This window comes from Desmodus rotundus, chromosome Y (assembly GCF_022682495.2).
Source record: "Desmodus rotundus isolate HL8 chromosome Y, HLdesRot8A.1, whole genome shotgun sequence".
Classification (NCBI taxonomy): Eukaryota; Metazoa; Chordata; class Mammalia; order Chiroptera; family Phyllostomidae; genus Desmodus; species Desmodus rotundus.
In genome coordinates, this window is record NC_092332.1 from 6180578 (window position 1) to 6205252 (window position 24675).

Sequence of the window (24675 nt, forward strand, 5' to 3'; positions counted from 1 at the left end):
CAGTGGATGGAGGGGAGGTGAAACATGCCAGGCAAAGCAACCAACTGCAGTGCAGGTTTGTCCTACCTGAGGGACAACCACTACGCAAATGGATGAGACAAATTTGGTGATAGTGAGGGTGAGAAATAAAACGAACTGGGAGACTCGAATGAGGACAACTAGGGGAGGCAGGAGGGGGCTATGCTAGACAAGGTAATTGGGGAGGACCTCTCAAAGAAGGCGACATTGGAGCTGAGACCTGAGAAACTGAGGAGGAGGCAGAGAGGACACAGTGACATTGAATCTGAGGACACATTGCTCCAGGAGAAGCCAGGGCCTGAGCACGTGCAACCACTCCTCAGCACCTCCTTACTCTTTTTTTCTAACTTTCTCTTTTGTTGTGAGTTTGGACTTACAGAAAAGTTGCAAGAAGAATACAAAGAATTCTTGTATATCCTCAACCGGATCCCACACTGGTATCACATTTGTTGTATCATTCTCTTTCTCTCCCCTTCTCCCTCTGACTCCTTGCACCCCACCCTAACCCCTACTCACAAACACCCACACTTTTTACAATCACTTGAATGTAAGTTTCCCATGTAAGTTGTCCAGCTCAAGCCCCTGTTAATTCAGAGTACCCTTCCTAGAAACAAAGGTAATGTCTGACATAATTACAGCACATTTTCAAAGTCAGGACTCTCACATTGATTTAATACAACTGTCCGATCCTCAGATCATGTTCAGAGTTACCAACTGACCCTTTGAAAGTGAACAATGTAGCATGTGGACAGGCCGGCTCAGGGCAGAGCAGCCTTGGGCAGAGCCATATTGGAGCCTGAGGCAGAAGGTGAAATTGTGCACTTGCCAAAGTATTGTGCTGATTTTTAACCAAGTGAAAACCCTTACTAGAGCTTCAAAATAATATCTATTCTTTCACATGTCCTAATCCATTTGCAGATCATTGTCTGTCCTCATGGTCACATTGTGTTGCAGGACCTGTAAGCTGCTGAAATGACTGTTTCCGTTGCACAAGTAAAGCCTATCTTTACATACGGTAATTTTTTTTTTTACAGCAAATAAAAAAAAATTGAATTTTATTTGCTCATATTTTTAGTGCCCACTTAATTTCTGCATCTCAGGTACATGTCTCACTCACCGTACCCTACCAGCAGCCCTAGCCACCACACACCACGTACCAGCCCCCTTGAGGGTATAGTGCATGCGCACACACTTTGTGCTCAACAGTCTAATGACGAGCCTGGGAGTGGGTCTTTGTTCCACCTGACAGATGAAAAAACAAGAGGCCCTACAATAGTTTGTTCAGCTGGCATAATAAAGTACCACAGGCTGGGTGTTTAAACAACAGAAAAACTTTTTTTCACTACTTTGGAGGCTGAAAGACTGAGATCAAGGTGTCCTCAGGGCTGGTCTCTTCTGACACCTCTTTCTTTCGTGTGTGGATAGTCGTCTTTTCACTTCGTCTCACATGATACAGTGCTCAGGGTCCTTGAGGAAAGAGTACCAATAGGAGGTGGTGGATGTGTGCACACAGAGACTCATGGTTTTTTGGTTGGTTGGTTTGATTGTTTTAAGGAATCGGCTAATGGGATTGTGGAGGCTCACAAGCAACAAATCTGCAGTTGGCAAGCTGGAGATCTTGAGCTCCAGAACATCCAGGAAAGCTGATGGGGCAGTTCCAGTCCAAATACCAGAAGGCCTGAGACCCAGGAGAAACACTGAGAGCCAATGTTCCTGTTCGTGTCTAGATGCAGGAAAATGCTGATGTCTCAGTTTGCAGGCAGTTAGGTAGGGGATGTTCACTCTTATTTAGCACTTTTGTTTTCTTCGGGCCTTCAATTAATTGGATGAGGACCACCACACTGGGGAGGGATATCCGCTTTCCTCTGCCTACTGATTTAGATGTTAATCTCATCCAGAATCACCCTCACATACACACAACCACAATAATGTTTAGCCAGGACCCGTCAAGGTGACATATAAACTTAACATTCAGGCCTTGTCATTCATCTGTGTGTGTGTGTGTTTGTGTGTGTGTGTGTGTGTGTGTGTGTATTACAACAACAAGAAATAAGCTAAAACCCTGAATGACTACTGCGGAACATGTCTATCAGTGGGAGCTGGTTAAAAATATATATGTGCTTACAGCATGTGGCAGGGTACACCTGTAGCTTTGAGAATGGGATGTTTGCAGGCCATGTTGTTGACAGTCATTAGTAAAAGAAAACATAGGTCATCAAACTGCTTGTTCAGAATGAGCTCTGCAATTAGGCAAATGCCAGCAGAACACATGTCAATGTGCTATTCACAGTTGGCACCTGGGAGTGGTGAAATTATAGCTGAACTCTATTTCCCTTTGTGTTTTCATTTCTTTTTCAAAATTGCTACCACATACTGTTGTCAAAAAAAGTTCTTCAGTCATCTAAGGGACTGAAAAGACTACTGAACTAATTTTTAGGGGAAGACAAAATTGGGATTGTGCAGGGCCAAAGCACAGGTCAGGAGTAGGATGGGGGTTTGAATCTGGCTCTCCTGCCACCTGCTGTCATGCCTCTCAGCCTGCTTCTGCCTCCAGTGATCAGACCCCATCCATTCCCTCACAGAGGATGCTGGGAATACTGGTGGAGTGTATGTACGCAGCACACCTAGGACAGTTGGTGCCCTGTGGCACATGTTTCACCACGGTGACCAGCATTACCAGAAGCAGAAAATCGGGATACTGTGAAGGCACTTTTTGGCACAAAGCTGCTGCCCTCAGAGGGTCCTTATTGGATTGTGCCCCTTTCATAATTTTCACAGTAGTGCTGTAGCCTCTAGAAGGTGAGATCACCTCACAGCCTCTGCAGTGACCCAGAAGCTCCCACTTGGCCCCCCAGTTGCCTGCCCACTTGCCGCCTCAGTCTGCCTCAGGCACTATGGCCTCTCTTTTTCTCCAGGTTACCAGCCCCTTTCCTGCTCTAGAGCCTTAGCATGTGCCCAGCATGTTTCCCAGGGGGACATTCAAACATATAACAACAGGCACTGACCCAGACCACTCAGAACCTCCTTCCTGCCAAACTTCAGAGCTGGAACCCAGGACATGCCTGCAGAGAACACCATGAGCAGGGCTAACCCTGGAGGCCCCTGGCCCTGAGGTGTCTTCTCACTCCCACCCCCAGGTGGCTGTTGTTTCCCCTTTGTCAGTCACCTGCTAGTGCTTACCCTGAGAAGAAATCTGGGAACTGGCTCTTCTCTGGGTCAGCCAGGCCGGGTCTGGCTGGTGATGGAGGTTCCTGGTGGGGACAATGCTGGAGTGCTGAGTTCCCAGGTCACCCAGCCCAGAAAGGCAGGGCCCCCTCAAGTCCCATGATGGCTGTTCCTCAGCTGGGGGAGCAGACTATGGGCACAGCAGGCATGGACTCTGCCCGCTGTTCAAATGCTGCATGACCTTTGGCAAGTAACTGTCTGTATCTGAGCCCCAGGTACTACCCTGGCAAGTGGAAAAGGCCCAGTACTCACAGGGAATGACATGCAGAGAGTTACAGGAGATGAGTTGTTACAGCACACACTCTGGGAGGGTATACCCAGCATCAACATGCTAGCCCTGGAGAAGCGTGTTTCTGCATCCATGTCAGTCCACCCCTGGCAAGGGTCTTGGGAGATGCTGGGCAAGCAAACACACCCCAGGGTTATGGACCAGAGGGGGCCTTTTTGTTGGAAGAACCATGGTCGTTCTCCACTGTAGTGGGGGTACCACCTATTAATACTATGGCATGCCATCTTGCACAAGTGAAAATTAGATCCATCCCTCTTTGGCTTTGCACAGAGTTCCCGATAAAATCCATATGCCTGAATTAGCATCACGGCTCTACTAACCCCGTTCACCACTGATAATCCTCCCTTCCTTTGCTCCATCACATGCCAACCTTGCGCCTACCCCAGGGCCTTTGCACATTCTGTTCCCAACTCTCACAACACTCTTTTCCAAGTGCTTTGCAGGGCTCATTCTCTGCAGTTCTCAAAACACAGTTCACCTCCTTGGGAGGGATGCCTGAGCACCCTTGCTGAAATCTGTGCTCCCTTCCCCAGGAGCCATTTAGATCGTCCTCTTTAGTTGGTTTATTTTATTTTATTTTTTTCTGTCTTCTGTCCCAGTTGAATTATGGGTCCAAAGGGAAGTGTCACCATCTGCTTTGGTCATCACATCTTCTCTCAGCTCACTCATGAGCCCCAGTTTGCAGCAGGCATGCTAAAATTGAATGTGGTGGTGGTTGTGCAATCCAATGAATACACTGCAATCGTACACTTCTAATATGTCATGCATTTTTAGTTATGTAGTCTATTTTTTTGGTTGGTCTCCTCTGCCCTCCATTACTCTGTTAGCTCTGAAAAGGTAAGAATTTTGATCTGCTTTGTTGACCACTGTGTTCTCAGTGTTTGGGACACTGTAGCTGTTCAAGAAGAGGTTGAATGAATGGGGCATACTGGGTAAAGCATACAATGGTGTCTAACCACTATGTCGTACACCTGAGACTATAAGAAAATATACTAAATATAAACTGTAATTGAAAACATGTTTAATTTAAATTAGAAATCAAACTTCAAAAACTGTTCAATGAATGGAATTTGAGCTCAAGACACAGTTGCACAGTGAGTCCCAGTGCTCAAGCCATTTATAAAAGATATAAATTGAGATATTTATATACATGTGAACTTACTATTTTGCACTCCTATGGTTTCTTCCTTGTAGTTTAAAACACTACCCAAGTGTACTCCACCTGAGGGGCTTCTCTTGCTCTGCCATTCCCTCCACTTCCACTTCTCAGACTTCTTGCATTTCCTCTCTTACTTGAAGGAAGTGGTAACCTCTGTCTACCATCACTTTGAAAAGATCATTTGTTGGCTTGTTCTACTTTAATTGTTTTTCCATCCAAAGGCTAAATTGGTTACACATAATGTTGATAATACTATATCACATTTAATGTAAGCAGATGAACAGCTTTTGCAGACCTGCTTATTATCGTGACTGAAATCAAGTTCAGTACCAATTTTTTTTTTAATCCAAAGCAAACATCTTCAAAAATCGTGTCCTTCATCATACCAAGTGTATCAGACATTCCAATAGTAACTTCCTTCCCTTCATTAGTCATCCAACACAGAAATTACATACATACATTTATACATATATGTCTGTCTATATATACATATATAAAGCTCTGACAAAAAGATTAATAAATCTCACATACCATGAGAAAATGTAAGCATTACTTTCTGCAATGTTTATCTTACATTATCTCTGTATTTCCAAAATTTTAAAATTTTTTTCAAAGTACCAAGTGTATCCTAAGATGTGCATTATTTAGAAAGTGAATTTCTCATTTGTTTATTCAAAGTGAATCATTATTATATACACAGCCTTGGTCACTCTGGGTATGTGTTCTGTTGAACTTGAGAAGTATTTGTCAGTATATCGTACTTCCATGTTTACTGTAGATGTTTACCCCAGATATTAAGTGGGGTGGGGTGTGGAGGATGTAGGGTCAAATTCGCCCAACCTGACCACCCAGACCAGAGCATGTAAGAGTCCAAACTGAGAAATACCCCCTATCCCAGGTATAGAAATGTAAACAAAATAGAAATCCCTTTCTCCAAATTAAGCACGCCAGCAGCCTCCCAAAGCATAAGGGCTGTTGTTCCTTACCTCAGATATCAAACTGTATTACAAGGCCACTCTAATCAAAAGAGTCTGGTACTGTCATAAGAACAGACACGCAGACCAGTGGAACAGAATAGAGAGCCCAGAAATAAACCCAAGTCTTTCTGGTTAACTAATATTTGACAAAGGGGGAAGCAGCATAAAATGGAGAAAAAATAGCCTCTTCAATAAATGGTGTTGGGAGAACTGGACACCTACATGAAAAAAAAAAACCAAACCCAAAAAACCCTCAGATCTTCCACGTGGCGGTATTTTCACCAATGTGTCCCCTGGAGCAAGAGACATGAAGGAAAGAATAAACAAATGGGACCTCATCAAAAGAAAAAGCTTCTGCATGGCTAAAGAAAACAACATTAAAATCAAAAGGGAACCAACCACATGGGAAAACATATTTGCAGGTCATACCTCAGACAAGGGTCTGTTGTCCAAAATATATAAAGAACTCACAGGACTCCACTCCAGGACGACAAACAAAGCAATTGAGGAGGAAGAGGGGAGGGAAGACTGACTGGTGCCATGGAGACCTGCCCCTTGGGCAGGTGACAGATACTGTGTACCATCCAGGAGCAAGTGGGACATGAGAGTGGCTAACAATCCATAAGTCCCCTTCTCGTTAGTTAGCACAGATTGCTCATGCTCTTGGACATCTGCCATTGACATGACAGGAGACAGGTGACATTTTCTGGTTGGCAGAACTGCAACTGGGAGCAGCAGGACAAGTAATGGGAATGAGGGAAGTTTAGAGGCAGAGCCAATGTCAGGCTGTGTGGTAGACTGACCGAGAAGGGTGCAAGAGTGCAGGTGTGAGGTGTGCAGTTACAGGACAGGGAGGCTGCTCACACTCTGCTGTGTGCAGGCAGGTGCACACGGCACCCATGTAGCATTCAGTCACAACGATGGGGAAAATTCAAACCTGTGTCAGTGGACGGAGGCCTTGAACACTGAAGGGAAACACTCAGTGGTGGAGGATACCCCAAAACAACAAAGTTTATGTTCTTGTCAGGCATAGGTGCAACCTTTCCCTAAGGAGACCTGCACACAGGCCCAACACCTTGTGCTAATGTTGGGGGGCCTCGCATGTCTCAATCCATCCTAGTTTACACAGCTTGATGGTGTTGTTTAGAAAAACAACACAGTACTCTGTGAGGATTCAGGTATATATGGAAAAGTCTATGGATAGCCCTTACAAGGCTCATCCTGCACCCGTGATAATCTGGGCTGCAAGTAAGGGTTAGGTGGGCAAGCCTTTGGCACCTGCAGGCCGGACAACATTTTGACCACCCTCAGTAGAACTAGTCTTGTGGGCACGGTTCCATTCCCTCTATATGCAGCAGCTAATGCCTGCATTGGCATTGGCTGATGACTGGGATCTGGTCCATCCTGTATGGCCCAGCTTCCCAAAACCTGGGACTTCATTGTTTTACTCAGGGCAGACAGACCATCCCTCATTCCTATAGCGAAGAAAGGCCTTACCCTGGACACTAACACCCTTGACAGACCCATGGATATCTGTCATTCAGTACAGCCGGGCACTGCACACTTTAGGCCCTCGATTGTCAGATGCTCTTCTTGAACTTCTTTATCTTCCCAGGAAGAATGGTAGGAGCACGTGAACAAGCCTTTCTCTTCTTTCTTCTTCCTCCACACCCCTCCTGGAAGGAAAAAATGCACCTCCTGATGCATTCTCAAAACAAAACTTACCCCTTCCTGCTGCCATGTGAGCCCAGCCTTCCAAGGGAAAGATCATTCCCAGGCAGAGACTGAAATACCTGCACTCCCTCTCCAAACTAGATGCACAAACAACATGCAATCACACACACTTGGTGCTGTTTATTTCCCTTTGCACTTTACTTCAGGCTAATGGATGTGTCTGTGTCTGAAGGCCTCACCACGCAATCACTCTTCAGTTATTTCCTGTGCAACAGAAAATTGTTTGCTTGAAAACCCATTTTCTCTTAGAAGGCCTTGTCAACAAAATTCTCTTTCAGATGAACTGGACTCTTTGTCCTATGTATCTTATCTTCTGGGAGTTCCCCGCAACACAATACAGAGTGGCACTACCACATCCACTATCACAGGGACAGGCCCTGCTTGCTCCTGTTTCACTGACTCCTCGCCTTGCTCCTTTGACTTAGCCTCTGACTCCTCCTCCGCCTCCTCCACTACATGCCCATCCTGCATGAGGTCCTCTCCCCCCAGCTCAAACTGTTCATCAGAAACCCGTTGCCCCTGCATCCTCTCCTCCTGGACACACTCTCCGGCCCCGTTGGGCCCCCTGTGGGACCTCACCCTCCTCTCCCTCCACCGACGGCTCCTGGGCCAACACCTCCTCCTGCCTGCCCACATGCAGATCTAGCCAGACCTTTCCCCCTGGCCCCAAACTTGCATCGGCCGCCCAAACCTGCTCCACGTGCGTGAGGTCCACCCCTTCTGCCACAAACGGCTGCACAGCCACCAACCCACCCTCGGGCCCCTGCTCCTCCCCCCACTGCTCAGCCAGGTCAGCGCTCTGCCTCACCTCAGGCTCTTCATCCTCACCCAGCTGCGACTCGCCCGCCACGTCCTCGTCCCCGCCCCCCGCATCTGGCCTCACCTCCGCGCCTGCTGCTGCCACGCTCCCATCCCCGGCCGCCACTGTTGCCTCAGCTGCCAACACCCGCCTCACGCGGTCCAGCCCGGGCCCCAACTCTGCACTGCACAACTCCTCTGCCCTCAGCTCCACAGCACCACCTTCCTGCGCCGACGCCAGCAGGGAGCCAGGGGCACCCCGGGCCGCCCCACTCGCCTCGGCCTCCATCATCCAATCGCCCCCTAGCGCGCCGGCTGTGCGGGGCACGCGTCCCTACCAGCGGCGCCCAACCCAACGAGGACGACCCAGGAGGCCTGCGGAGCCCTGCTGTGGGCCAGCCCAGGCCAGCCAGAGGTGCGGCCCTGGCTCAGAGCGGGGCCCAGCCGAGAAAACGCCTGCAAACGCCGAGGCCGCGGCCAGAGGAGCCCACAGCGCCGCGCCCCAGGGTTAAGACGTGCGGCTTCGGGGCGGACCCCGGACCCGAGGAGGAGGGCGCATGCGTACGTCCTTCAATCCTCGGCGGCGGCGGCGGCGGCGACGGCGGGTAGGGAGCGGCCGCCAGCCCTGACGTCGCGTGCTCTGCACGCACCTTCCGCCCGTCTCACACCTCCTCCAATCAGTGACGCCACCGTGGGCGGCACCTGCCTGGGCCACGCCTGGCAGCCCCTCGCCGCCCGCCCCAGTCCCCTTCCTCCTCCAGCTGCCCGGCGGTGCCCGCCCGCCCGGGAAGCGCACCCTGAGACCCCGCTTCCCCGCCTTCCGCGGGCACCCCCCCACCCCCGCCTGCCGTGTTGTACCACCACCGCCGAGGAAGAGGCCGTGCTTCTTGCGCACTCACTACCATTCCCTCCCCTACCGCAGCCCCTGTCAAACGCCAGTGTCTGTTCTGTCTGTAGCGGTGTACCTATCCGGGATGCGCGGGGCTGCTGGAGTCACCCACGGCGTGCCCCTTTCGTCTGCCTTGTCTCCTGCGGTGTCATGCATGCAGCGTGGACCGATCCACCTCTCAGGGCTGACTACATATTTCCTCCTAGGTGTAGTTAACCCAGGCTGTTTACCAGTTCCTGCGGGGCGGGGCGGGGGGGGGCGAGTTGTTCCTCCCCCACCGCCACCCACAGGACTGCTGTGAGCATCCACGCGCAAGTATGCGAGGACCCGTACTCAGTTATGTTGGCATCGCAGTTGGCGCTGGAGTCCCTGAGTCAGATTGCTGCTTCTGACTTGCTGCTTATGGAATCTGCAGTGGTTTTCAGAGCAGCTGTACCACTTCAACGTTTCTGTGGCCCACGCACAGGACTCCAGCTCACCTACATCCTCACCAAGCCTGACCTTTTCCTTGGCAGAAATTATAGCCTACTCAGCAGTAAAGTAGAAGCACAGTCCTACCTCAGTGCGGTTTAGGTTTACATTTTGCTAATGACCGACTCGACCGAGCACCGCCTCACGTGCTTTCGGCCGCTTGCCTGCCTTGTCTGGAGAAACGCCTATTAACAGTCCGGCCGTGTCTGTTATATTCCCCGCCTTTTTGCGGTCAGAGCTTCTAGAGATTGCCGATCTTCGAAGGTGCCCTTGTAAATATTTCTGCTTTGTTGACTGCAGCTATTCACGCAGAGACGACTCGAGTCCCTGGACGCCAAGCATCACCGGGACTGCGGGTATATTTCCATTCCCGGACTGAGCGTCGCCTAGGAGACCCAGGCGTTGTAAACAGTTTCCACTGTGAACATTTGGGGAGGGACAGCACAGCACCGGAGATAGAGTGGATACCACCGTCCAAGTGTGCATGGCCCAAGTGCGGTGGCCCCTAGACATGTCAGCAGGCACCCCTTGTAAACTGCACGGCATGTGTGATTGCCCAACGACTGTGCTGAACACCTCAAACTCGTACGAAATAATACGGGCAAAAAAGGCCAGGAATTACCTGTTGAAACAGGATTAGGGGTGCAAACATGGACCCGTTCCCCTGAGTGTACACCTCACTGAGGGAAGCTGCCACGGCCAAGAGTCTGTGATTCTTAAAAGTACCGACAAAGTCGCGAAAAGAGGAAGGACTCCTTTCTATGTGTAAGCGCTTTGTGAAGAAGACCAGCAGCAGGAACACGTTAACTTTTAGGTCAGTGGGGATGCTGAAGAAGCAAGAGAACGCAAGTATTTCTTCAAGGAGCCATCAGAAAACCTCAAAGGAATGATCTTCTGCGCCCTGTGTGAGAACTGGTTTCATTAAGCTGCGCAGCGTGGTAGAGAGGCTGAAGGAGGGAGTACTATAAAGTTTCTGGAACGTCTCTGGAACATCAAACGTTTCCCCCTGAATGAGCTCGCTGTGCTTTTGAGCAAGGCGGGCGACGTGATGCGTTCTATAACCGGAGGGTGAAAGACCGACTCCGGGGAAGGCACGGGCTTCGGCCTCTGGGCGTTGGCCCGCTTCCCCAGGAAGGTAGTCCCGCCTCACAAGAAGGTAGCGCCCGGGCACTGTCCGTGCGCAGCTGGCACAGCAGACGCTGCAGCCCCTCCAAGGGCGGCCACGCGCGGCTCCCACCTGGCCGTGCCTCTGCTTGAGGCAGACCCTCGGGCCGCTCCTCTGCCGTTAGTGCCGCCTCCTCTGCCGCCAACATCCTGTCCCCCGCCCCACTTGCACCACGGGCCTCAGATTCCGCAAGTCCAGCACCAAACCCAAGCCCCGCGCGCGCGTGGGCCCTCTGCCACGCCCCGCCTGCTGCCGCCAGCAAGGTCTCAGGGCCCGAGTATCCCCCTTCCCTGGGAGGCGTCCCTCGCCAGCCGTCTGCCACCCGGGGCCTGCCCCCGGCCGCTGTCCTTGGTCCCCGTGCCCGGCACTGCCCGGGCAACTGCACGGACACCACTGTGACCTGGAGGGCCCTGGCAGGTGCGATGGTGACCCAAGAGGCGCACAGAGTCCCGCTGAGTGCGGGCACGGGGGCAGTTGCCGTGTGTGCCGCCCGCCGCCAGGGCCCTTACCCGGGTTCTGGCTGCAGACACAGACACTGGGGTAGAGGAGCAGGCGCGGGGGCTCGGGGGCTTTCCTGCAGCCTCACAGTGGAGAGGAAGGCCAGGGAGGGAGGGGCAGGCGGCTGGCCACACCCAGCCTGCCCACCTGACCTCGCGTGCTCTGAGGGTGGCCACCTCGAGCAGCGCACCCCTCTTGCCAAACTCCTGGGCCCAGCCTGTCAGCCCGGCCCCCTCTGGGGCAGCATGCTCCCTCAGGCATCAAAGGGGCCGTGGCCAGGAAGGGCACCCTCTGACCCCGCTTCTGGGCCCCACCCCCCAACCCACATCCCCGGAGCATGGACACCTGCCGTGGGTGCTCTGCACAGGCTAACCAGTCTCTCCCACTACCCACTTCCCTGTCTGTAGCACTTCCCCAGGGTAGCCCAGTGAGACCAGGGGAGAGGCCCAGGGATGCGCGCCCTGGGCAGCAGAGGCTGTTTCTGGGAGCACTCCTCTCAGAGGTGCCAGCCGCAGGCTTGGGAAGGCCTGCTCCCGAAGGGCACTCTGACCTTCTACTCCAGAGGGAGAAGTGCCAAGAAGAGTGTGTATGTTCTTCTGTCAGCAGTCTTCCCTCTGTTTCTTACTTCTCTCCTTCTCACTGTCTCTCCTTGTGTCCGTCCGTCTCTCTGTCCGCTCCCCGCCTTCAGATTCCACAGAGCTATAGCAACAAAGTGCCTCAAACAGGGAAGGCGCCTGCTGCTAAAACCTGTTGCTCCTCTGGAAATAGCAGGCCTCTCCCACTCTGCCACGGTGCACCCGTTCAGGTGACCAGAGGCCGCCGGGAACTCCGTGTTGCCGACGCCTTTCTACGCTGCTTCCCTAAGGCAATCGCAGAGACGCAGGTGTCCCCCTCTGGAGCTGCCTTGCTGCGGGAAACGGAAGTCCTGCTGGCACCCTGAGGGTAGGAGTGAGGGCCGCTGCGTCTGCCCTGGGTAACGCCGTGAAGCGCCAGCGTTTGGGAAGCCGGGCCCTGCGCAATGGCCCAGGTCCCACGCAGCAGCTGCCGCCAAGGCAGGCATTGGCTGCTGCCCACAGAGGGCATGGAATCGTGCCCGCAGGACGCGTTCCACTGAGGCTGGTCCAGATGTTGCGGGGCCTGCGGACGACGGGTCTCGCCCGCCCAGCCCGTACTTGCAGCCCAGCCGACAGAGGCACACGACGAGCCCTCACAAGGGCCGCGCGTTGACTTCCCCACGCACGCCAGAGTCCTCAGGGGACACCGTCTGGTTTTTCCACCAGCAGTGTCCGCCTGTGGAATCGGGCACGCAGAGAGACACGCCGCGCCCCGCAGCCTTAGTGCAGGCTTTTGGCCTGTGTGCACTTCTCACTGGGGGAGTGGTTGCACCTTCGCTTGACAAGAGCATAGACTTTGTTCTTTTGGGGTGTCCTCCAGGACTGCGTGCTTTGCTTCAGTGTGCAAGGCCTCCGTCCGGTGGCACGGGTTTGGATTTTCGACTTCAGGTTCGCTGACCGCTGCGTAGTGCTGCCGTGTGCCCATGCCTGCCCACAGCGGGGCCTTACGGCATCCCTCGGCCTCAGAGGCAAAGTCACACCTGCACTCCTGCACCCTTCCCTGTAAGCCGACCACACAGCCTGACGTCGGCTCTGCCTGTAAACTCACCTGGTTCCCTTGACTCTTCCTGCTGCTCCCGGCAGCAGGCCTTCCCAATGGCAAACGCCACCTGTCTGCAGTCATGTCAACGGCAGATGTCCAAGAGCGAGGGCGGGTGACAACTCTGCGCCAGCTAAAGGAGACAGGGATTTACGGACCGTGCCCACACGCAGGCCCCCCTTTAGCCCCCGGATGGGACACTGTGGGTGGTGTCACCTGCCCAAGTCGCAGGTCTCCATGGCAGCAGCCCATCTCCCAGACATTCCCTGAGAGAAAGGAACAAATGCCTCAGGCCTGCCGTGCCCGTTTCCTCCCTGCAAAGGCTTGCCTCTCCAACACGCGGGCCGAATACCTCACGCACCACATGCTCAGGCGCCCGTCCAGCCCATCTGCTTCATTCCGGTACGTTTCCCTTCTACCAGAGGCCACTGAGGCAGAAGCACTGCCAGGACGCTTTTGTCTCTCCAAGTCACTGAGGTGCCTGGGGGAAATCTCTGCATGCACAGGCGACGCCTCTGGCAGCCTTTGTTTCTGTGCCAGGAAACCCGCACAGACCCCTTCAGCCTTCGCTGGCACGGGACCACTACAGGAAGGCCCTGTCCGCATTGGCCCAGTCGCCACAGTGGTCTGCCCTACTGGGCAGAAGCGGTCTGCCCTACTCGCTTCCTGCTCTGGACTGTCCCCTAGCACTCACCAAACACGCCCCCCCGCCCCCGCCCGCACTCACAGGCACGGGCACATCGCCAAAGTCCTCTTGGGCCACGCTGTGCCCACGGTGTCCCCAGTCCTCACGCCGCTGCCTTTTCACTAGCGGGATGTCCCAAGTGTGCTCTGTGGAGCCTGATGCCACCACCAGCGTGATGGCCTGGCTGAGGGAGCCCGTGCGTTACATGGGTACTACAGGTAGCAGCAGGGAGGGGACTGTGTGGCAGGGCTGGCTTTAGCCTGGAAGGATGGGAACTGGGGGCCTGGGGACACAAGGCCGACGGACTGCTCTGTGCTCATGTACGCAAGGGCCAAGGTGCCTGGAACACAACTGCACAAATGTGGTGAAGAATCCTCCTTGTTGTCCAGCTCCCTGGGCCATCCCGCCAGAGTGCCCCGGTGCCCCGAGATTTCTCACCTCCTCCTACTTACTCCTACCTGCTGCCCTCCGCTGCATTCTGACCCACCGCTTGGCGGCCTGGGGGAGCCTCCAGTGTTCCTGAGCCCCAGTGGACGCTCACCTTTCTGACAGGAGTTTCCTCCTTGCCACAGCTCACACAGGGAACGCCCAGCCCTTAGGCTCCTCAGCAAAGGGTCCTGCTCTCAGCTCCCTCCACTGGGGCCTTCCTACCCCTGCCGTGATACCTCAGCAGGTTGGGCCGCAGGTCCTCCCCAACAGCGCACGGGAGGACTGTCCCGGAGAACTCTTCACAAACCGCAGGCCTCCGGCCACTCCATTTCTTACCGTGGCCAGTGCAGCCTCACCTCAGCAGTCTTGCCCGAGCCTGGAAGGCTGTGCTCACACAATCCGGTGAAGAGGTTGAGGCTGGCTGTGTCGGGCCTTCTGCTTGGCGGTGACCCCCCCCACACACACTCATAGCTCTCAGAACCAGTCCCCTATGCTGGAAACCACTCTCTGGGTGGCCCTCTGGCCCCACGACACGACTTGGGAGGCACGTTTCTCCCGGACCCTGAGCAGGGTAGAGATTCTGTAGCTGGCAATGCCTTTTGCTTTCCAGAGTTCAGCATTTCCTCCTAGCTATGTGCACCCGCACGGAGCCTTTGCTCCCATCACACAGGCTTCTGATGTGGGCCTCGAGGAACGCCATTCTGGAAAAGTGTTTCCCCACACACGTCAAAACTTGGATCACGAGCCTGCTCTCTTCTTGTGAAGAGGTTGGCAAAGGGGCACACAAAGGAGAAATGGTCTTCCTTACACACTGGAGCCTGCTAAAAGCCTCCTCAGGTTTGAAGGTTCGCAGAACGTTTTTACTACTTCCAAGATGTTCCTCAGCGTTAACGGCCTGGTTGGGGCCTTCCTACCTTCCTTAATTTAGGAGCAAGGTACCCTGGCATGCTCACCCACTGGGACGCTGGAAGAGCTGTGCCAAGTTTATTGCTGAGGAAAATTTCTCTACACGGGGAATGGGTTGCAGGAGATGTGCGTCTGTGGCCTTGCGGAACAACAGTGTGCTGAGGGAAGCAGCGCGCTTAAGGGCACACCCTTGCTGGACGCACCGCATCCCGCGCCACTGCGTTTTCCCACAGGCAAACCGGTATGACTGGGACAAGACCAAGGCACGATGAGGCCCTGAGCTGTGCCGCCCAGCATTCTAATATAGTAGGCTTCGTGCCTGAAGCGCTTCTCTATTTAAAGGGGACCCACTGGTCCTAGAGGGAGGTTTTGAGGCATGGGTTTGAATCTCGACCAGAGGTCCGTGGCAGCTTCTGCCACTTGACCCAGTGCCAAGAAATGACCAGTGTCCTAAGGTGCGGCTCTCGTGCCGTGAGCAGTGGAGCAAATACAGTCTGTGGGACAGTATTTGCCACTGTCGATTCAGCCACTGACTACATACATGGCCACCTTCAATTTCTGGAAAGATTTCCCCTTCTCTCCTTCTCTCTCTCCTCTCTCTCTCTCTCTCTCTCTCTCTCTCTCTCTCTCTCTCTCTCACACACTCACACACACGCACAATCCCAGACTGAAGTTTTTCTAAGGCATCTCGTCCCCATGTGAAACGTGGGACGGGCAGGTTAGCGGGGGAAAGGTGGCCGTCGCCAGTGCCCCCAAGAAAAATGGACCGATCGTTTCAGAGAGGGTTTACTGGAGTGCCCGGCGCTTTGACCCTTTTCAGTAACCTGAGGCAGGCTGTTTCTCGGGAGTGGGGATGCCCACGGTGAATGGCGCTGTGGTGTGAGGAAGGACACAGAGATATTGGGACCGCACGGGAAGTCAGAAATAGCTGAACGTTAGGACACGCGTCATTTGTTGGCGTTGGGTCGGCCTCCACCCTCTACTTGGGCCAACTCTCCAGGTCATCTTAGTGGGATCAGCCATGGGCCTCAGTTCAAGATTCAGCCCCCCCTTTGAACAGATTCAATGGGTCCCCTTTAAATACAGAAGCCGTCAGGCGTGCAGCTGAAAATAGAGGGTGGCACAGCTCAGGACTTCACGCTCCCTTGTAATCCCCCTCGTTTGCCCGTGGGAAAACGCAGTGCCGCCAGGGTGCAGTGTTGTCCACAAAGAATGAGCCATTTAAAGCGGTCTTCACCCAGCACCCTCTTGTTCCACAAGACCCCAAACACGCAGCTCCCGAAACCCGTTCCCCGTGTAGAGCAATCTTCCTCAGCGACGAACTCTGTGGCATTCTTCCCGGATTCCCGTCCATGAGGCATTCCAGGGCCTTTCTCCCAGCTGAGGGAAGACAGGACATAACGCTGGACATTAACGTGGCGGGACACCCCGGGAAGTCCCACAGTCATCGTGCCAACGTTGAAATCTAAGAAAGTTTGTAGCAGGCTCCACCATGGAAGAAGGCCTGGGTCATTTCTACCCTGCTTCCTTTCTCTGCCCTCTTCAGGGGAGGGCAGCACACTCCTCAGTTAACTTGTAGTGCGAAAAGGGGAGACACTTTTCCACTATGGGGTTGTTGAAACCCTCATCCGAAGCATACCTGATCTGGAGTAACGGCTACATGTGGGTGCTGGCAGGCTTGAAGGAACCTTGAAGTTCTGGGCCGGGGCCGGGGCCGGGAAGGGGGCGGGAACGGGGGGAACGCATTGCCAGCTGGAAAACCTCTACCCTCTTCTGGGTGCGGGAGAAATCGGACTCCCAGGCCGCCCCGTGGCCCCGGGAGCCCACGGGGGGGAATCATTCCCCTGTACGCCACTGGTTCTGGGACTATGAATGGGGAGTCCGCAGCCACAGTCACGACACAACCAGCTCCATCCCCTTCAACTCGCCGTCTTAGCACAGGGTTCCCCGACCCGGCAGGACGGCTGGGGTGAGGCTCCTCTGGCCGGGGTGACAAAGGGCGGGTGATGCTGGAGGGCCTGTTTGGTGCAGAGCGGACCGGGAGTGTCCGGCCCTGCACTCTCTTGCTTCCACGTCCCACGTAAGTGAGGACCTGCGGCTCAACCCCCTGAAGCATTACGCCAGGGGTAGGGAGGTCCCAGTGGAGGGAGCCGGGAGCAGGACCCCTTGCTGAGGAGCCTAAGGCCTGCTCGTTCCTACGGGAGTCCTTGCACCAAGGAAACTCCTCTCAGAAACACAAGCTTAAGCCGGGGCTCAGGGACACAGGAGTTACGCCAGGGTGCCAGTCGGAGGGTCACAATACTGCAAAGGACCGTGGGCGGGGGCGGTGCCCGTGCACACAGAGTAAGTACAAGGAGGTGAGAAACCTCAAAACGGCTACAGCCTCCCTACTGCGCAGATGGCCTGGGGTGCTGTACCACAAAATGCGGTGGGAATCCTCCACCACATTTCTGCGATTGTATTTCAGGTGCCTTGGGCCCTCGCCTACCTGGGCTGCAAAGCACTCAGTCAGCCTTGGGTCCCTCAGGCATCCTGAGGGCATCCCCGGGCATCCTGGCAAAGTCCTCCCTGCAAGGTTCCACCTGCTCTCCAGTGCTGCTACCCCGAGTTCCTATCTTAGCCCGGGGGCCCCCCGCGGCAGAGCCCTGGTGTTGGCGGTGACGGGAGCCACTGCACAGCACACTTTAGAGGAGCTGCAGGAGGAAGAGGAAGTGGGGTCACGAGAGGGCCCAGTGGAAGGAGCCCTGCGGACACCAAGTCTCACAGGGAGGCCCGCGACCTCTTCAGGTGCGTGCCCACGGCAGTGAGGGAAGGTGTGGGCGTGTTTCTTTGCGTGTGACTGCTAGGGGGCGGTCCAGAGCAGGAAGGCATAGGGCCGACCATGCCACTGGCCAGGGAGGACAAGCCCTGGGCTCAGACTGCCCATGCCAGCGACGTCAGAAGGTTTCTGTGCGGTGTTCTCGCACAGGAAGAAATGGATGCTTTCAAGGGCATCGCCTGCAGCCGCAGAGTTTTGGACACGTACTCTGCCTGACGTGGGAACCGTCAGAAACATCTCAGGAGCGCACGAGCCTGTGTCCTGTGGGGAAGGCACATTTGCCGGCATGACGTGATGATTATGGATGAGCCGGACAGGCATCTACACATCCGAGCGTGTGCAATCCCACGTGCGTGGTGGCGAGAGAAGACTTTGGAAGTGAATGTCTAACGTGTTTGTTCCTGTCCCCCCCCAGGATTATCTGGGAAGAGGGGAAGGCACGTACACCCTGACTGCTGCCGTGGACACTTGCCCTTTGGGGAGGGTACACACACGGTGGACCGTCTGGCAGGCAGGAGGACCTCCGTGTGGCTAAAGGTTCCTAAGCCCCCCTTCTCCTTAGCTACCGCACAGCTGTACTGCACATGTGCCCTTGGCGTTCTGCTATGCACACGACAGGAGAGAGCCCACATTTGCCAGTTGGTAAGATGGCAAGTGTGATCTGATCTGCGGGACACGTGTAGGGATCCAGGGAGACTTCCAGGCAGAGCCAACGTCAGCCTGTGTGGCGGGCTTGCAGGGAAAGGTGCAGGAGTGCGTGTGTGAGGTGTGCGGTTACAGCCCTGGGAGGCTGCTCCGCTCCCCCCCGCGCCCCCGCCCCCGTGTGCAGGCAGGAGCACACGGCAGCACCGCGCGGCACTCAGTCACACCTAACGGGAAAATTCAAAGCGGGGTCAGCGGACAGACGCCTTGCACACTGACGCAGAACGTCCCGTGGTGAAGGCCGCCACAGAACAACAGAGTTGATGTCCTTGTGAAGCAAGCAAAGGGACCGCCATTCCCCCAAGGAGACCTGCACGCCGCCCAACACCTTGGGCCGATGTTGGGGAGCCCGGCGTGTCTCACCCCATCCCAGCTGCCACGGAGCTTGACGGAGCCGTGGAGCAGCAACAGAGTGGTCAGTGAGGATTGTGGTACGTGTGCAAAAGTCAACGGGTGGCCCCCGTGAGGGCTCGTCCCGCGCCTGTGCTCAGCTGGGCAGCAACCAAGAGCGGGCGGGCCAGCCGAGGCGCCTGCAGGCTGGACGACATCTACACCGTGCTCAGCGGAACTGGTCTGGTGGGCACCACGGCGAACCCAGTGTGCAGCAGCAAATGCCCGCACTGCCATCAGCTTCTGACTGGGACCTGGTCCACCCGTTGTGTCACCCAGGGCAGACCCAGCGTGCCTCACTCCCAGACAGGGAAGAAAGGCCTTACCCTGATGACACCCTGGGACACCCCTGGAAGTCCCCCGTACGTCTCTCGGGTCTTGAAAATTGGGAAAGTCCTCTGCAGTATTTACTTTGTAAGAGCGCATAGTTGACTTGCTTCTCTGCTCCCTTTGTCCAACGTCTCAGAAGACAGCAAGAGCGCATCGGTGGGCCATCTCCATGTTGCATGCAGACCTAAGAGCCCCAGTCCAGGGTCACCTCGCCCTGGCCTGTGGCCGGTGGAACTCACAGGAGCCCCAAGGGTCACCGGTGTCTTTCTCAGGAAGCCATATCCTTGTGAGGAAGAGTCAAAGCGTCACAGGAAGGGAAGGTGTACCGACCGTGGACGCCGTGGGTGGAGGGAGGCCCCGGACCACCTGGGGTACGTTCCTGTGTTGGCAAACGAGGGTGTGGCCCGGCTCTTGTGTCTAAGTGCCAGGCAGCACTCTGGCTTTGCGTGAACCTGCGTCAATTTACCCTTCCTACCGGGGGGGGGGGGGGGGGGGGGGGGAGGGTCTTCCCAAAGGCGGCTTCAGCTCTTCACTGCCTTCCCCCGTGCGAGCGTCTGGCCCCCTTCGACAATGTCCCTACGTGGGCCGTGTTGCCCGGGACCCAAGCCCTACGTGTCCGAGGGTCTCAGCAGAGGACGGCCACTCACCCCTCTGACTGCGCCCTTGGGCCCACCCTGGACTGGAGCGCTTGCCATCCCACGTGCTGCCTGCTCTCACGGTGCCTAGCGCCATCCACTAAGGAGCACCCGTGGGAGCCTCTCATCCAGTATCGCTGAGGACTGACTGGACCGTATCGGCCGTCTGTGGCCAGAGCCTTTCCTTGAACGCCTTTACCTTTCTAGGAAGAAGGGTAGTACCCAGTGAACAGGCCTTTCGTTATTTTTTATTCATGCCCTGTCCCTGCCTGGATGGAAGAATTGCTCCTCCTGATGCATTCCCAAAGCTAAAGTTTCCCCCTTTCTGCAGCTCATGGGCCCAGCCCCCCATGCGACAGATTATTCCCACGCCAAGTTTGAAAGGCCTGCATTTTCTCACCAAAATAGCTACACGAAATACTCATAGTTACACAGTTATTTACTTTCTATCCATTTTATTTGAATAATAAACTGTCAATGCTAAGGCTAATTGAAGTGTCAATGTCTGAAGTCCTTGTCATCTGATCAGTCTTCAGTTTTTTCCTGTGTGGCAGAAAAATGTTTGTTTGAAAACCCATTTTCTCTGTGAAGGCTTTGTCAACAAAATACCTCTTTAGATGAAATGGACCCTTTGTCTTATATACTTCAGCTTCAGGGAATACCTGCCACACAGCACAGCGTGGCACTATCACACCCACTCTGACCGCTGTCAAGTCCTTTAGAAAGATGCAGGCCTCTAGAAATGACAGAGAACCGTGCCTGCACCGGGCACCTCTTAAATGTCCTCCACCCGTGTGTTCAACGTTTTCCTCCAGGACCTCTTCCTGATGACCAGTGTTCAGAGGGGGCGGGGGGTACCCGGGACTCATAGGATATCAAAGATGGCTGTGATGATCAAAGGAAACAGTGGGACAGTCTAGGAATCTTGAATGCTTCCTACACATGTGTGAGAATGGAGGTGGGAGGAACATTGTTCAGGCCACCAATCAAAAGGTAGAAGGTGGACCAGAGAGTGGGGCGAGTAGCCTGGAATGAGAGGTCAGGGCAGCAGAGTCATGAATCCCTATTGATTCTGAGTGGCTGTAGATACACACACTCCTTGGTTAACATTGAGCTTCCCCAACAAGAAACCAATTTGCACTGCAGTTCTCCAGGCTTCTTGTTTTACCTTGATAACCTGGTCACCTCTGGACCTGGGCTGTATTCATCCCAGACTGAATGGCTTCATGATAGAAAGAAAGTGTCCACCTACCTGGCACCCGTCTGCTGCGTTACCAGGCAATGCCTTCTCACCTGTCCTCTTCTCGGTCTCCTCTCCTGCCTCTGTCTTCTTCCCGTAGTACTTCAGTGGATTGGGCCACAGGTCGTTACAGATGTACTGGTAGGGGAAACAGCAAAGGTCCGGAGGGGAAGAGCTCGGATCCCCACCCCAGACTCCCGGGGAGCACGTTAAAGGCCTTTCTCGACATTGCCAGGGAGGCCTCACCTCCGCAATCCTGCCAGAGCCCGCCAAGCTGTGGTCAGAGAACCAGTTGAAGAAGTTAAGGCTGCTGTTGTTGTGCCTGCGACTGTAGGCCTCTCGTTCGTAATGCTTGTGCCACTGAATGGGAGTGGAATAGGACGCCCTAGACCCTGCAGGAAGACGGGGAAGGCGTGGAGGGAACCGCCAACGTCCAAGTTGAACCCCGCAGCTTAGGGCGCCCACCCAGGGAACCCGCACAGACCTGTGAGCGTGATGACATACTCCTTGACAACCACATCATTGCGGAAGTAGGGGTTCCTGCGAAACAGCAGCAGGATCTTGCAGTGATCCTTGCTCTTCTCCACCTGCGGGGAAGGGTGGAGGAGGAGGGTGCAATGGCACTCCAGGGCACTCGCCCCGTGCTCTGTTTGGGCGCAGGTCATTCTCCCAAGCTCCCTCCCTCCGCCCCGCGCTCTCAGAGCCTCACCTTCAAGTCGATCATGAAGCTCAGCATGCTTTTGTCTTGGTCACTGATCATGGCTGACAACTCAGGGTGGTTGACAAACTGCTCCGGGTCAAGGAGCCTGCAGGCTGCACGCTGGACAGGGAGTGGCCACGAAACGGGGCGTGTGTGGGTGGAGAAGGGCGCGGCATCGCCTCAGCTCTCCTTCCGCTTGGCCCCTTCCTTGCGGGCACCGTGCTGTGAGGTCCCCGGGGGCCCCTGGTGCCCTGCCGGCCTCTGCACAGACACAGACGGGCTCGCCCCGCCACCCGCCGACCCCGCTGCGCCTAGGCCTCGGCCGGATGTGCTTTCTTCCCCAGAGCACGCACTGCTGGCTCCGACTGACCACGCGGACATTCAGGCCCGTCTCCCGCAGCATTCCTCGGAGAAGGGCCTGGGCGCTACGGCCCTCCCGGGAGCCTGGACTGCACTGCTACCACGAGCATGACGCATGTCCCCCAAAGTCTCTTTGTCAGGCTGCGTTCTCCAGCCCGCGCTTTGCCGCACCGTGTGTAGGAAGGGCGAGCTTTTCTGCGCTATGTCTCGATCCGCTCTGACCTGTGCCCGCTCATAACCCTCTCCCACCACTACCCCAGCACACTGCGGTCCCTACAATGCGGCACCAAGGATACAGCTTCGGGCCAGAATCCACGCAGCCGCTGGATAAGGGTGCTCCTGAGTTCCAGGTGGGGCTGTCGCCTCTGCCAAGTCCTGCGCTGGAGCCGAGAGAAGGCCCTCCTGGCTTGCTCGTTCACGGGCTCCATCTCTAACTGGAGCGCCTCTAGCGCCTCCAGTGGGGACCAGCTGCAGGGCCCACGAGGGCCTGGCCCTGCCCGCGGCTGCTTCCCTGACCCCTGGCCCTGTCCCTTTGCCTCCGCCTGTGACTCCTCCTCCGCCTCCTCCACCACCTGCCCCTCCAGCGGGCAGCCCGCGCCCTCCAGCACAAACTCCTCCCCAGCTGCCAGCTGCCCCCGAATGCTCTGCCCCTGGTCCCACTCCCCGGCCCCGTCGGGCCCCCGTGGGACCTCACCCTCCTCTCCCTCCACCGACGGCTCCTGGGCCAACACCTCCTCCTGCCTGCCCACATGCAGATCTAGCCAGACCTTTCCCCCTGGCCCCAAACTTGCATCGGCCGCCCAAACCTGCTCCACGTGCGTGAGGTCCACCCCTTCTGCCACAAACGGCTGCACAGCCACCAACCCACCCTCGGGCCCCTGCTCCTCCCCCCACTGCTCAGCCAGGTCAGCGCTCTGCCTCACCTCAGGCTCTTCATCCTCACCCAGCTGCGACTCGCCCGCCACGTCCTCGTCCCCGCCCCCCGCATCTGGCCTCACCTCCGCGCCTGCTGCTGCCACGCTCCCATCCCCGGCCGCCACTGTTGCCTCAGCTGCCAACACCCGCCTCACGCGGTCCAGCCCGGGCCCCAACTCTGCACTGCACAACTCCTCTGCCCTCAGCTCCACAGCACCACCTTCCTGCGCCGACGCCAGCAGGGAGCCAGGGGCACCCCGGGCCGCCCCACTCGCCTCGGCCTCCATCATCCAATCGCCCCCTAGCGCGCCGGCTGTGCGGGGCACGCGTCCCTACCAGCGGCGCCCAACCCAACGAGGACGACCCAGGAGGCCTGCGGAGCCCTGCTGTGGGCCAGCCCAGGCCAGCCAGAGGTGCGGCCCTGGCTCAGAGCGGGGCCCAGCCGAGAAAACGCCTGCAAACGCCGAGGCCGCGGCCAGAGGAGCCCACAGCGCCGCGCCCCAGGGTTAAGACGTGCGGCTTCGGGGCGGACCCCGGACCCGAGGAGGAGGGCGCATGCGTACGTCCTTCAATCCTCGGCGGCGGCGGCGGCGGCGACGGCGGGTAGGGAGCGGCCGCCAGCCCTGACGTCGCGTGCTCTGCACGCACCTTCCGCCCGTCTCACACCTCCTCCAATCAGTGACGCCACCGTGGGCGGCACCTGCCTGGGCCACGCCTGGCAGCCCCTCGCCGCCCGCCCCAGTCCCCTTCCTCCTCCAGCTGCCCGGCGGTGCCCGCCCGCCCGGGAAGCGCACCCTGAGACCCCGCTTCCCCGCCTTCCGCGGGCACCCCCCCACCCCCGCCTGCCGTGTTGTACCACCACCGCCGAGGAAGAGGCCGTGCTTCTTGCGCACTCACTACCATTCCCTCCCCTACCGCAGCCCCTGTCAAACGCCAGTGTCTGTTCTGTCTGTAGCGGTGTACCTATCCGGGATGCGCGGGGCTGCTGGAGTCACCCACGGCGTGCCCCTTTCGTCTGCCTTGTCTCCTGCGGTGTCATGCATGCAGCGTGGACCGATCCACCTCTCAGGGCTGACTACATATTTCCTCCTAGGTGTAGTTAACCCAGGCTGTTTACCAGTTCCTGCGGGGCGGGGCGGGGGGGGGCGAGTTGTTCCTCCCCCACCGCCACCCACAGGACTGCTGTGAGCATCCACGCGCAAGTATGCGAGGACCCGTACTCAGTTATGTTGGCATCGCAGTTGGCGCTGGAGTCCCTGAGTCAGATTGCTGCTTCTGACTTGCTGCTTATGGAATCTGCAGTGGTTTTCAGAGCAGCTGTACCACTTCAACGTTTCTGTGGCCCACGCACAGGACTCCAGCTCACCTACATCCTCACCAAGCCTGACCTTTTCCTTGGCAGAAATTATAGCCTACTCAGCAGTAAAGTAGAAGCACAGTCCTACCTCAGTGCGGTTTAGGTTTACATTTTGCTAATGACCGACTCGACCGAGCACCGCCTCACGTGCTTTCGGCCGCTTGCCTGCCTTGTCTGGAGAAACGCCTATTAACAGTCCGGCCGTGTCTGTTATATTCCCCGCCTTTTTGCGGTCAGAGCTTCTAGAGATTGCCGATCTTCGAAGGTGCCCTTGTAAATATTTCTGCTTTGTTGACTGCAGCTATTCACGCAGAGACGACTCGAGTCCCTGG

The 24675-nt window shown here is 56.1% G+C and overlaps 1 protein-coding gene across 1 annotated transcript; it reads right to left on the bottom strand.

The window, feature by feature from the left end:
• Window positions 1-12961: 12961 nt before the first annotated feature.
• On the bottom strand, window positions 12962-23273 carry LOC139440619 (testis-specific Y-encoded protein 2-like). The gene is made up of 8 exons (XM_071220446.1): window positions 22368-23273; window positions 21721-21798; window positions 21496-21598; window positions 21258-21403; window positions 21024-21149; window positions 19603-19607; window positions 13604-13745; window positions 12962-13009 (listed from the first exon to the last, which is right to left on the bottom strand). Exons 1-8 carry the CDS (start codon window positions 23271-23273, stop codon window positions 12962-12964), a joined length of 1554 nt encoding a protein of 517 aa, XP_071076547.1.
• Window positions 23274-24675: the final 1402 nt, after the last annotated feature.